The 12,378-nt window shown below is 43.0% G+C and overlaps 1 protein-coding gene across 2 annotated transcripts in view; it reads left to right on the forward strand.

Annotated features, from left to right (window-relative positions):
• The first annotated feature begins 1,032 nt into the window (after positions 1-1,032).
• The window catches only part of FGF12 (fibroblast growth factor 12), a 242,389-nt gene continuing 231,043 nt past the window's right edge, over positions 1,033-12,378 (forward strand). Inside the window, exons 1-2 of one of the 2 annotated variants that reach the window (XM_068954101.1) lie at positions 1,033-1,106; positions 1,234-1,390. In XM_068954101.1, the coding sequence (XP_068810202.1) occupies positions 1,378-1,390 (13 nt within the window). In that variant the 5' untranslated portion in view covers positions 1,033-1,106; positions 1,234-1,377. Of the gene's footprint in view, positions 1,107-1,143; positions 1,391-12,378 lie in introns of those variants that run through there. The other variant, XM_009682124.2, reaches the window with a different exon arrangement.

The raw sequence follows: 12,378 nt of genomic DNA on the forward strand, positions 1-12,378 counted from the left end.
CTTCCCACAATGCCAAAGTTGTAAAAAAAAAAAAAAAAAAAAAAAAAAAAAAAAAAAAAGATTTGAGAAAGGGCTACAGGAATGATTTCAAGTTTGGACAAATGCCCTTATAGGGACAAACTTAAGGAGCTCAGTCTACCTTCTTCTAGGCAAGCTAAATAGAAGTGACTTAACATGGTATGGTATGAACATGTTAATCAGGTTCTCGCTAGCAGGGGACTGCTTACTTAGTCAAGCAGTCAAGAGCAGAACAGAATCCAGTGGCTGGATGCAAAAAGCAGGAAAACAAACTAACCATAAGGTGAATGTTTTATGAGTCAGCGTAATTAATCTTGAAATAATACACCAAGGGAAGGCCTTAAGCTTAGTCTGGGCATCTCCTAAGAGATCCTGTCAGTTTGTGTAGTCAGACTGAGCCCACAGCTCAGTCTGACTTGCATGATAAAGGGAGGTTGGTTAGAGCGAGCTGAATGATCCCTTCTGCTCTAATCTGAGTGTTGTGGTCCAGTGGGTTTGTTTCAGGCCATGTGCAAAAGTGCATGCACGTATCACCTGTGGAAATCGGCCAATGCATAGGCATCAGCCAGGACTGTGCATTTTGCGTCCTGCTGCACAGATGACATCTTTATATAGCCAGGGGCTGGATGATTTATGTGCCGAATTCAGGCATGCAGCCATCCTTTAGGAACCTAATAATACATAAGCGGGCGTTTACATGGAAGCAATCTGTGTTGCATAACTCAGTAGCATCTTGTAACCGAGAAAGTGGGCACCTCAGAAGCGGGGTGCAGCTGGCAGGCGGTGCACCTTGCCCAGGTGTGCGGGAAGGGGAAGGCCAGCTGTGGGCGCGCTGGGGCTCGGTGCTCGGGGCCCTGCAGCACCTCGCGCCGGCACCTCAGCCCGGAGCCCAGCGCTGGAAAAATCCAGCGCGGCGCCCGCTTTTGGCGGCGGGGCTTGGGCGCGCCGCGGTGCGGGCCGCGGAGCCGGTGCGGAGGGCGGGGCGGGGCGCGGGCAGTGCGCGCATGCGGGCGGCGCCAGGCAGCGCGGCGGGCCGCGGAGCCACTCGCCCCCACAGCACCGCTCGGCCAGGGACAGCTCCCGCGCAGGTAAAGCCTTCCGCGGCCGCGCCCCGGCCCCTCCGCGCTGCCCTCCGCGGGCGGGCTCCGCTTCTCCCGCGGTGTCCTTCGGGGCTGGGCTGCAGCTCCGAGGCTTGAGACAATCCCGTCCCTACAGGAGGAGGAGGAGGGGGTGAGAGCCGGCGGCTCCGGCGAGCTCTCCCAGCCGGGCTCGCGGATTTTTGCTGGTGAGAGCAGCTGAGGAGGGAGCGCATCTCCCTGCAACTTCCCTGCAACTTCCCGGCGCTCGCGAGGGTCTGCAATGGAAGGCAAAGGTGGGTGGCCCGGCTCCGGCAGGGGTGCGGGCGGTGGGGCGCTCGGGCCAGTTGGTAACAAAAGGACTGCAGTGCTCGGGCTCTGTGCATTGTACCGGGCTGGGAGCAGCCTTGCGATGATGTGCCGTGTACATTGCAGCACCGGGAGGGAAGTGGAATTGGGCAAGGCGATTCCTTTTCAACTCCCACAGCTTAGCTGACAGAGGTTAATATTCAGTCAGTTGCGTAGTGGAGCGTGGTGAGGATTTTGTTCGTTTGTTTGTTTATTTTAGGCAGATGTTAGTTGGTGATTTGTTTTCTTAATGCTAAGGATTTGCATAATAAATATGAGGTCTATCCCATGTTTTGTAGTCAGTCAGCAACGGGGAGGTTTTTAACAGATGAGAAGCATTTCATAATTAGAATGGTTTAAGAAAATCTCTTCCCCCCCCCCCCCCCGAAATGAGAAGAACAGGGCTATAGAGCTGTGCCCTCATTACGCTGCATATTTAACACATCAAAACATGCTTATAGATTGGAAGAAATACAATGAGTATTGTGCTGTTGAACTGCCCACCCTAGAAAGAGGGAATCATTACATATTGCCTGTCTGGCTTGTGTGTTTGCATACAGAGACACATACATCCATCTAATTCAGATGCATCTATTCCTGCTGGGCATAAAAATTTGTTCTATACGTATGTTTAGTCCTGCACACTTATTTACCTATCCACCTCTACAATTGCATCAGACATCACACATTCAACTGGTACATGAACTCAAAATCTGTAAATGTTAATTGTTAATGAAATATTGATGATAAGTCAGTCCACGCAGTGGAAAGGCTAGTTGTCATTCCCACCTAAGCCTAGCTGCTAGTTCTCCTGTATAGCAATTTTGGTAGCTATTTAATTGATAGAGATCAAGGCAGAGGGAGAATATGGAGTATATATTCTCTATGGTAGACTTGTATAACACAATACTACATACCTTTCAGGGAGCTGAGCAAGCTATATTTAAACCTTAGGTTTATTTTTGTAACTAACTTGTCAATCAGGGCTATAGTTCTCCTGTGTGGGAATATCTGATTATATGCTGATTAAGGAAGGAAGCTATTTCAATCATATGGAGGCAGCATGTCCTATAAAGTACAGTTGCTTGTGGGCAGTGATCAATAGAATTACCAGGGCTTGAGCACAGGTAAGTGCCTTGTGTGTTGTTTTTTGTTTGTTTGTTTGTTTTTTGAGAGGAGAGGGGGGAAAAAGCATCTGCAAAGACTTGATTTAGATTAAAAGCTTAAAGCAGTCACGTTAGCCATTATTTGGGAGGGAGATATTCACGCTATTTTCACAGTTAACTTGAGATGGGACACCTTTACCTTTTGTGCAGGTCCTGCTGGTATGTGTCTTAATGCAAAACGAATAGACTGTGCTTTAAAAATAACACATTATGTGCCTTGTCATGCACTATACAAGCAGGCTAGAGGCTCTCTGTGGAACTTCTGATGGGACTAATTTAACTGGAGGAGTTGTGAACAGGGAAGAAAGATAACATCTGCAATAAAATGAAAGAAAATAAAACATGTCCACCTCCCAACTACCTGGTGGCAAAAGCAGCACCTGCTAAAGGGTCATCCTATTCCCATCTTGTGCAAACAGATCTATTATGATGCAGTTGCTGAGCTGGGAATGAATGACCGACCAGCTGAACAAGGCAGCCTTTCAGGCCGCTGATACTAGCAAGTTGTGCTCCACAGCAGTCAACGTTCTAGGGCTCTTGGCTTGGATGAAAAGGTTATCAGGGAAGAGAGATAAATGCGAGAGTCACCCCAAGTTATTTTTTGCAAAAACTTGTCAGCAGCTTGCTCTTACTAGAGATTTTCCTTACTGGGGATGGAGTGGGGGAAAAAAGGCACTCTTGGTTTCATCCATGCAGAGGAAAGGGCCATTCAGAACAAACTTGGCAGAAATCAGGCTACTGGAATGGGACAGGTCTAAAGTAGAGATGACCTTAAAGGAAATGCAGAAGGAACTTTGGCATCTAAGTGGAAAAATGAGAAGACAGATCAAGCCTGCTCAGGAAGGGGATCCAATTGTGTTGTCACTGAAGTAATTTTTGAACTGCTTTAATGCTGGAGAAGCACAGAGGCCAATGGTGCACAGATCTAATACAGGAGAGGGGCTTATTTTGTATATATGCGTAGTGAGGCACAATGCAGGTTTTCTCCCCCAAAGAGAAGGCATAAACCAACCTAAACGCTTCACATATTCAGTTTTTGACTAATCCAAGATGTATTTCCAACTGCATTGCTCTAATAGATACTCGATTACCTTGTATTTTCATTCCTAAGCAAACCTCCACATTGCAAGTCCTGTATGTTCTGGTTGCGAGACTGCTGCTTATATACTGCCTGATATGCCTTATATACTGTTGCTCTGAAGTCATCCCTTGCTTTTTAAAAGCTTCCTGCTGCAGCCCCTCTTCCACCCCCTACTCCTCCATGTTCCTCTTAGAACATTTCAAACTCAGCGTTATGCAGATACCGGGGGAAGAGTGTGCTATATTAAGCAACATGAAGTCTCTGATTAAGAAAACCTACCTCCCAGCCCCTGAATTCAGCTGCCCCTGCTGACTGGTTTGGAGGTTTCTGTCTAGGATTTGCGATCCCAGGACAACTTGTTTGTCAGTGTGGCTGATGTTTTGGAAAGCCCACAATCCTGTGTAAAAAGAGGGCTAAAGACAAGTCTCTGGAGCTGTTCAGAGCAGCCATAACTGATTGTACTTGGTTAGACTCATTCATGAGAATGAAGGGGGAGATAGATGCACCCTAGATTTTGTGCGGTAAGGAGCAGGAGTGAAGACTTTAGAGTTGTTAGGACTGTTGCAGTAACAGCGCAGGCAAGAGGACCCTGGCGTGCCCTGGGGAGGAGATGGTGGTGCAGCCAATGTGCCTCCCTGTAGCTTTCTGAGATGTGTTGCTAGCGCTGCAGATTCACAGTGGCCTGAAGTCCTAGCCTAAAAGCAACGTTTGGCCTTATCTTAATTTTCAGCTTTTCTGACTAGTTCTGTTTTGCATGTTCACTATCTCCAAACCTTTTCCAACAGTGAAAAGCTTGGAAGTTCTAGCTGCTCCCAAAGCTTATTAGGCAATAGGGAAAGGAAAGACTATGGGTGAGAACTCTTTTGCCTCCACTACCTGATCCCTGTTCTCCAAATCTCGCTGCTACAGCAGTTCCTGTAGGTTGCAGCAGTAAGTGATATCACTCCAGACATCCCAGGAGCAGGGCTTTGCCAAAGCTAACAATAGTTAATGTGGAGGTTAAAGAATACTTGGTGGTTTGCCAGATTCTTCACTCACAGTCAGAAAGATGGTTATCAGGGAAAGGAACGTCACACAGTGCTGTTCAGACTTGGAGGCTGAAAAAGAAATCAGCCAAGCAAGAGTCAAGCTGCGCGCAGTATAAAACATATCCCTGGGCTTCTGGACAGAGCAGAAAGGGACTGCAGGCTAGCTTTGCTGCAGGGAGGACTCCCTTTTGTCCGAAGGTGCTGTACCCTTTTCTTTAGTAGTGAAGACACAGGGGAAAATCCCTTTCTTGTGATAAGGGAGAAAAGACATATCAGTTCAAGTCTCCACCTCACAGGCAAGCAAAAAGATCTGTCTATGTTGCATGGGAAATAAGGGCATGCTACCTGCTGGGCACTTCTGCAAGCATACAGTCAGTTCTTTGGTATTCTCCACTCCCTGGAGATCACTGCTGGATCCTGGGGGCTCTGGTGAGACTTCACTGCCTTGGGTGCAGGGCAGGCTGCTGACAGCAACTGATATATATTAGCTGGGAAATACAGTGGGACTAGTTCTTGCCAAACCATCTGCTTGTTATACTGGGAAAGCTGAGCTAAAGCAAGATGATTGGGTGCCCCAGAGACATCTGGATATGGTCTTATCATTCTGTTTTTGAGCTGTGGTCCAGTTGAAGAGAGACCCTCCATAAAGTGGGTCTCCCCTCAGGTGTAACAGCTCAGAGAGCTGGATGGTAGTAGTGTGGGCTTCTGGTCTACAGCTCTCTTCTGTTAGAAAGTCTCAGAGCAGCAGGGCTTTGAGGAGATGTCTGCAGAGGAAATCTGTATGGAGTGACTATCCCAGGCAGGCAGTGGTGCTGCCACTGTGGTACTGTGTGAATCATGTTCTCTTTCCAGGCACGAAGGCTTGGGAGCTGCCTTTTTGTTTTTGCAGGAGAGCCACAACCTTGCTGTCCACAGTCATGCAATGTCTAGGCCTTTAAATGATGTCCTATAAGACAGTATTAACATCTGGTTTACCTACCTAAGATCCCTAAGATGTAAATAAGGACATACCTACCAAGTGCTCCTCCTGGGACTGGCAAATAAGTCTAGTCTCTTTGTATCCTGCCATTTCCTGGATTTGCAAATGGCAAGGCAATTTGAACCATCCCTCCTGCTCTGAACCCTCCCTGGCCAGACCCAACATTCTTTGCACAGCTCTCTGTGCATGCTATGTTCATCCCATTTAGGGATGGGCAAAGGACAGTCAGTGTCTTTACCTTGAAGAACTTGTGATCAAAACTTAACAAGAGGGACAACAAATTTTAAGAAAGCAGATGACTTTGTGGACAAGGAGAGAGGTCTGCAAGTGGGAACATGCTGTTCTGGAAATTGCTATGCACTGTTCTCTTCACTGATAAAAGAAAAGATCTTAGTGATCCCTACAGTAGTTCGTGTCCTAAACCTATTTGGGAAGATCACGTTACAGCCTTCTGCACGATGAGTTATCCTGATGTATGCATATCTGTTAGAGTTGTGAGCCTGTACCAGGTATTGCCTACTTACAAACATTTGTTGTTTTTGAAGTAATGCAGGTTGCTTTGATAAAGACTGGGTCATGCAGAAGTCTTTAGTTTCTTCTGTATAATGGAAACCAGCCAAGTAGTGGCACAGTCATTTTTGCTATGAAATAGTCCCACCCTTTGGGAGCATCTGAACCTCGGTCAAGGCAATCAGAGCTTCTCTGAGGAGCTCATATCCAGAGGGAGTGTAGCTGGTCTGTCTACCTTTTGTAGTGATCTGTGAGAGAGGACATGTTATTGAGGCCAGAATTTCTCATACTGGCTGCTTGAAGTATGACACAAAAAAAGCATGCCTGGGGGTGTAAATAAATGGTCTGATTTTTTTGCCCCACCTTCAGCTGGGCATATCCATACAGATACCAGCTGTGTGTAGCAGGGGAACACTCTGGATGTGTGACCTTAACACCTACATTTGAAGAGAATGGAATTTGCATCCTGGAGGCTGGGTTTCTACCTTCGCTAGAGTGGGGTGCTGCAAAAATCATTTTGTTCCCATGCCTTGAACTCGATCCTACTGAAAGATGCAAGAGGAGCGTGAGGCACTAAGTTAGCATTTCATGCATATTTTTCCCTATAATGCATGTCAGAGAGCAGGTGAAGTATCTGTTCCTGTTAGACACCAGAAGTCATTAAATGCAACATAAAAAACATGTCCTCGGAGGACTCAAAGAAGGCAAGAGCTCAGGTTGCTGTGTGGGATTGGCAAGTATTCTAGCCAGCAAAGCTTGGGTAAGTGCTACCACCTAGAAGAGTTGATGACTGAGTTTGCGTTGCCTTTTATTAACCATTCATTGGTAGCTGCTAAAGTACTGTGAGTAGATATCTGTATCCTCTGGACCAGGTTTTGACTGAACCTGTCAGATGCCTGCCCCCAAGCAAATGGCAAAGTGGACACAGTGTTCCTGAAAGTGGCTGTGTGCTAATAGACCTCATAATGAGAAGGAAAAGGGGAAAAGTAAATGGCTGTGCTTTTGTTCTCTTACACCTACAATCCAGCCTGTCATAAAGACAAAGGGTAAAGAGAACCCTGGTAATAGAGGCTTAACTTGTAAAAATGGGAGGAGGATTTAGTCATCTGGCTATTATTAAAATAAGCCAGAAGCAGCCAGATTCCCCCACCCTACTTCCATGAGTTACTTGAGAGCTGTGGAGGTTACCTTTAGCCTGAATGAAGTGTTGGAGTACTTTGAAATAATTTGTAATGCATTAAATTGTTCTGCCATTGTATGTCTAATGGCTGCAAGCCTAGTCTGTGGACACTTTGAGTAACAACCTGGATAAAACTGTACTCCATTACTGGTTCATTTAGAGCCCAAAAAATTAAAAAAAAAAAAGCAAAAACAACAGAAAACTTTAAATCAATTTTTCAAAAGCCTTAGCTTACCGCAAGATTTTTCTTATCTATCTGCTCTTATCGTTCCCCCTCTATCTATTCTGCTGTTCAACTCCTGTCTGTCTGAGTTGCATTTACTTCTAATGTGCCATAGAACTTGATATGCAAAAGCTAGTTATTTAGGGAGAAACTATTTTAGTCTGTGCCTTTTGACCTATAAATGAGATAACACGATTAATTTTTACAAGCAAAGCTTGGTGTTTATTAGCATGGTAAAAGGCAAATTGACAATGAAAAATATTGCTGATGGGCATAGTAATTAATGCTTTCACTCAAAGTATAAAGACTTTAATAATGCTGTTTTACTAAAATGATAGAAGAAAGAATTTACTATTTTCCTGTCAGTGATGCATGGATATTTTTTTAATAGTTCCTATATCCCAGCTTTTTCTAAGCGTTTTCTTTATACCCATCAAGAGAGTACAAGTAATCATGCTAATTTATTGCGTTTCCTCTCCCAGGTCCCAGATCTGAATGAACTTCATGATTTAATGTTTATGCAGGATACACATTGAACACTACAACTTTTTCTTCAAATTGAATTAAATAGTGTATTTACTGTGTTGTCATGTTTCAGTACAGATCTTGTTGCTTAAGATTTTTATTTGCTCAATGGAGTTCAGAGGCCTAGGAGCAGTACTGCAGTATGCATGGAGCAACATGGACGAGGACAGGCTGTGTGTGTAAAGATATGTGCTTTTAGAAGTAAGGACATTTTTAATAGCATGTGCAAAAGCAGCAGTTAGGAAAGTATGGAATAGCATTTCCAATTTGGAAAACTGTATATCTTAAATTGTGGTTCTCTGACTTTTATTTCATCTCTCTATTGACCACTGGTTTAGATTTTTTTTTAAGCTATCAGTCTTTGATAAGTAAGGTTAATTTACTGTATGTAGCTACTTGGAAGATTTCTGAAGAAAAGTCAGAAGTGCTGAATGTTTTATTAGCATAATGAAGGAAACTCTTTGCTTCTCAGTCATTGACAATGTATTATTAATGTAAAAACCTTTCCTTGAATTTAATGGCATCTCCAAAAGACTGACGAGCAAGAAGGCCCCATCAAGGGGAATGAAGCATATCTGGTCGCTGAGTCTTGAAGTCCATGCTATTTTCAACATATATTGCCATCACTGATACTACCCTCAAGTCCAACAAGCTGAAGGTATTGGTAGGATGGATGTGCTCAAGTGCTGTGATAGTCTCTCAGACAGCGGTTGGACTAGACGTTCTGATGTCTCCTCCAGCCAGCGCTGGGCTGTCTCTGATGTGATCCTCTCTGAAGAGGTGGAACTCTGAAGCAGGTTCTGAGCTGTGAGTCTTACCTCTTCCTCCTGCCTTTTGCATGCTGGTTTGCACCCCCTTCTCATGGGTGTTTGTCATGGTTTGGGGCACTGAAGAGCTGGATCCGGATGCTGTAACTGGAATTCCACTGTGATTTTTAGTCAGGAAAAAATGCAGATGGCTGTGCGGTTTGAAAGATCAATCTTGTATGAAATTCAGCAGTGAAGTAAACTTCTACCTTAAAGGACAGGCCTCAGAGCTTCATACTGTACTGATGTGCAATCCTGAAAGCATATTTGGGGAGAGAGCTTTAGTATAAAACTTACCTAAACTTTGGCTAAGAATATCCTTCAGCAATGGCTTTAAAACACTAAGAAACAAACAGAAACCCTCAAATACCCCCAGATGGCCAGAATTACTCAGTTTCATTGTAGAGGTGATCTTATTTTGAGATTTGGCTTATTTTTTTTCAAAAATTTCAGCTAAGGATATCCAATATGAATTCATTCTTTACTTGAGAATTCTTGCGCATGATTTACTTACTACAGTGTGAAAGCATCCATTTCACTGATGCTTTAGAATAATCCCAAAGAAATTCAACTTTTCAAAATGTAAGTGGCTCCAACATACTGTAAAATAGAAGGAAACAGCTGTAATGCCAATGAAGTGGGGAGAGGGGAAAGCAGAGTCCAGCAGCTCCTAGGATATGGAGGAAAAAAAATCACATATGCATCTATAAAGGTTTGGATTTCCTAATTTGATACTAACAAACCATTGCAGTGTAATAACTGGGTTGACAACAGAATAAGCTTCCTCAGCAAGACCTGCTTTCTCAGCACTTCCAGCATATTTGATCTCTTTGAAGGTGGAAGTTGAACTTTTTGGATATTTTCTACCCCCTGAAATTCATAGTTCTTGTTATCTGTCAGTGCTCCTGGTATTCTAGTATCGCCTATTAACTGATGCCCTACACTTTCAAATAATGGCATTGATGAAGTCAGCTGTTAATTTTTACACTTTTTATTCACATCAATGTGTCCCAGTGGAAAAATTATATACTGTAAATTGTAGCCATTTGGTTTCCATCTGAGCAAGTGAAGGAAAAATTGGTGAAGACGTTTGAAAATTACTGTCCTGAATCTCTTCTTCCAGTCAATATCTGGAATAAAGCCCATGAAGCTACTCTATGCATATACTTATATAAGTGTAAATCTAATTTGGTCAGTAGGCAAAATCCAATTACCTGATTGAAAACACAATGGAAATAATATGTGCTTGTATGGTAACAGACATACTTAAATGTCTTTAGGCCTCATTTGTTAACTACTTAAGTTTAAATGAGAAGACATTTTACCTTACTGCAAAAAAAAGCTTAAAAAAAAAAAATTTCAGACAGTTGTGATCTATTTTGTTTTTGATATGCATGCTTTGTCTCCTTGTATACAACTTTGAAAGCAGATAGTTTGCTTTATTGGTACAAACTATGTAGGTTTTTAGGCCTTTGTATTAATAACTGAAGATCACTATAAAATATCTTCGGAAGTCAGAATATCCACTCCATCGTCAAAATGACTGTTAAGTGCATGTATAACCAGTTGGTCTGAGATGAGACCAGATACTTTTTACGTGCCTATTTTATTTGTATGATTCATCTCAATAGCTTGAGTTTCAGGCTTTCCTTCCTAAATGATATTTATAGTGCATCTTTCCAAAAAACTGTGCAACATCCAAGAATAGCAAGAGTTGTATGAAATTTAGGGTTGAATTTTCTACCTCCTTTGATTAAAAGGTTCCCAGAAATAGTGAAGATGTGCCTGACTGCTGAATATATTCCGTGCTGAAGCAATGCTAGCATGCAGTCATAGGCAATAGGGGAAGATTGAGAAAGACGACAATGTATTTAAAATCTTAATTTTCATATAGTAAGAAAATACTAGTTTTGATTAAAATCTTCCTTTCTGTGGCACACCCTAAGGGTGGTGACGGCAGAACTGAGTGCAGAATTTAGTCTTATATTTTACTGTCTGTGAAATGGAGAGCAGGGTATTGGAGCTGATGCTGAGTTTTGCATAAACAGGGATCTTCCAGTGCAGGCAATGCTTTCTGTGCTGTGCAAATCATTCAAATGGTGGGAATTTTTAGATTGGTCTGTTCAGTACATACTTTTGTATATACACGCAGTGCCTCTTTTATTTAAAGGTTTTTGGGAACAGTGAGTCTGGAAGAGAGTGTTGGATGAATCTCACAGCTCCATAAAAGCTGGTGTCACCACCACTGAAATGAGTTTATACTCACGTGGAGCATGAATTCATGCTGAGTAATCTCAAAGGCAAGGCTAGCGTTCAGATACTTACTGCTCTTGTCCATCTGAAGTCACCTTTAATGCCCAGAAATTACATTGCCATTTGGTCATCCAAAACAAATTATGTCCTTAATGCAGTGTTCTGTCTCCGAAGTGATTGTGGTGGACTGTGAGCTCGGAGAACGTTAGTAAGGACCATGTCAGTTCCACTTCTGTGATTCCATTGGAGTTTTATATCCAATTCTACGAGTTGGATGTGTGCTTGACATATGAGGTGTGTTCAGTGCTTTACTCTTCCCTCTTACCCTCAGTGACCTGATGTGTGAATTTATTGTCTCCTGCAGTTGCTGCTTTTGGGCAGCCCTCCTTAAGTTAAGGAGCTTCTTTCTGTTCAGGGAGAGGATTAGTCAATGGTCTAGCGAGAGATAAGGTATGATGTTTCTGGGCTCTTCACCTACCTGTCAGGAACACTGACATATCTGCCTCTTATTCCCATCCTGTTTGCAAGGGAGCACCCTAAAAATCAGTTTTTCCAATTTGCAATAAAACCCATTTTGGGAATTTTTTGCTGAATTGGTTTGAACTCAGTATTTTTCTCGCCTTTCTGGCCAGTCAAAAGCTTCCTGGACTCTTCACTTACTGATGGGTCCTGCCTTGGAGGCAATAAAAGCCTGCCAAAGTCTGAGGTAATATGAACAAAGCAATTCAGATTAGAGACTCATGTTTTTCAGCTGAACTTGCACTCTGTCCTGTCCTTGTAAGGAGAATAGGCACTTCTTTCTGAACTCACAGAGGCACTATGGATTTAAGTGAGGCTTTTAAGGTCTTCCCAGGTGAGGAGATATGTATAGGCTGAAAAGGCATATCATTAGAGAAATGATATAAGAACTAAAAATAATCAACTTTGTAGCTCTTCTATCTGTTAAAGTATGGTCGTTAAATTGATGGGAGAAACAATTGTTTCCAGCTCCATATTTTAACTCCTTTCTTATTAGTATAAGAGGACAGTGCCATGCGATGTTGTCAGAAATCAAATGCCCCATAGAGAAATCCGTATATTTTTCCACTTCAAAAAATACTGTCGCTCAGCTAAAGCAACATGCTTGGAGCCTTTTTTAATTTACTTCCTTTTTTAAATTTGAAGAACAAAACCCATTTTCAAACA

Source organism: Struthio camelus, chromosome 9 (assembly GCF_040807025.1).
Source record: "Struthio camelus isolate bStrCam1 chromosome 9, bStrCam1.hap1, whole genome shotgun sequence".
Classification (NCBI taxonomy): Eukaryota; Metazoa; Chordata; class Aves; order Struthioniformes; family Struthionidae; genus Struthio; species Struthio camelus.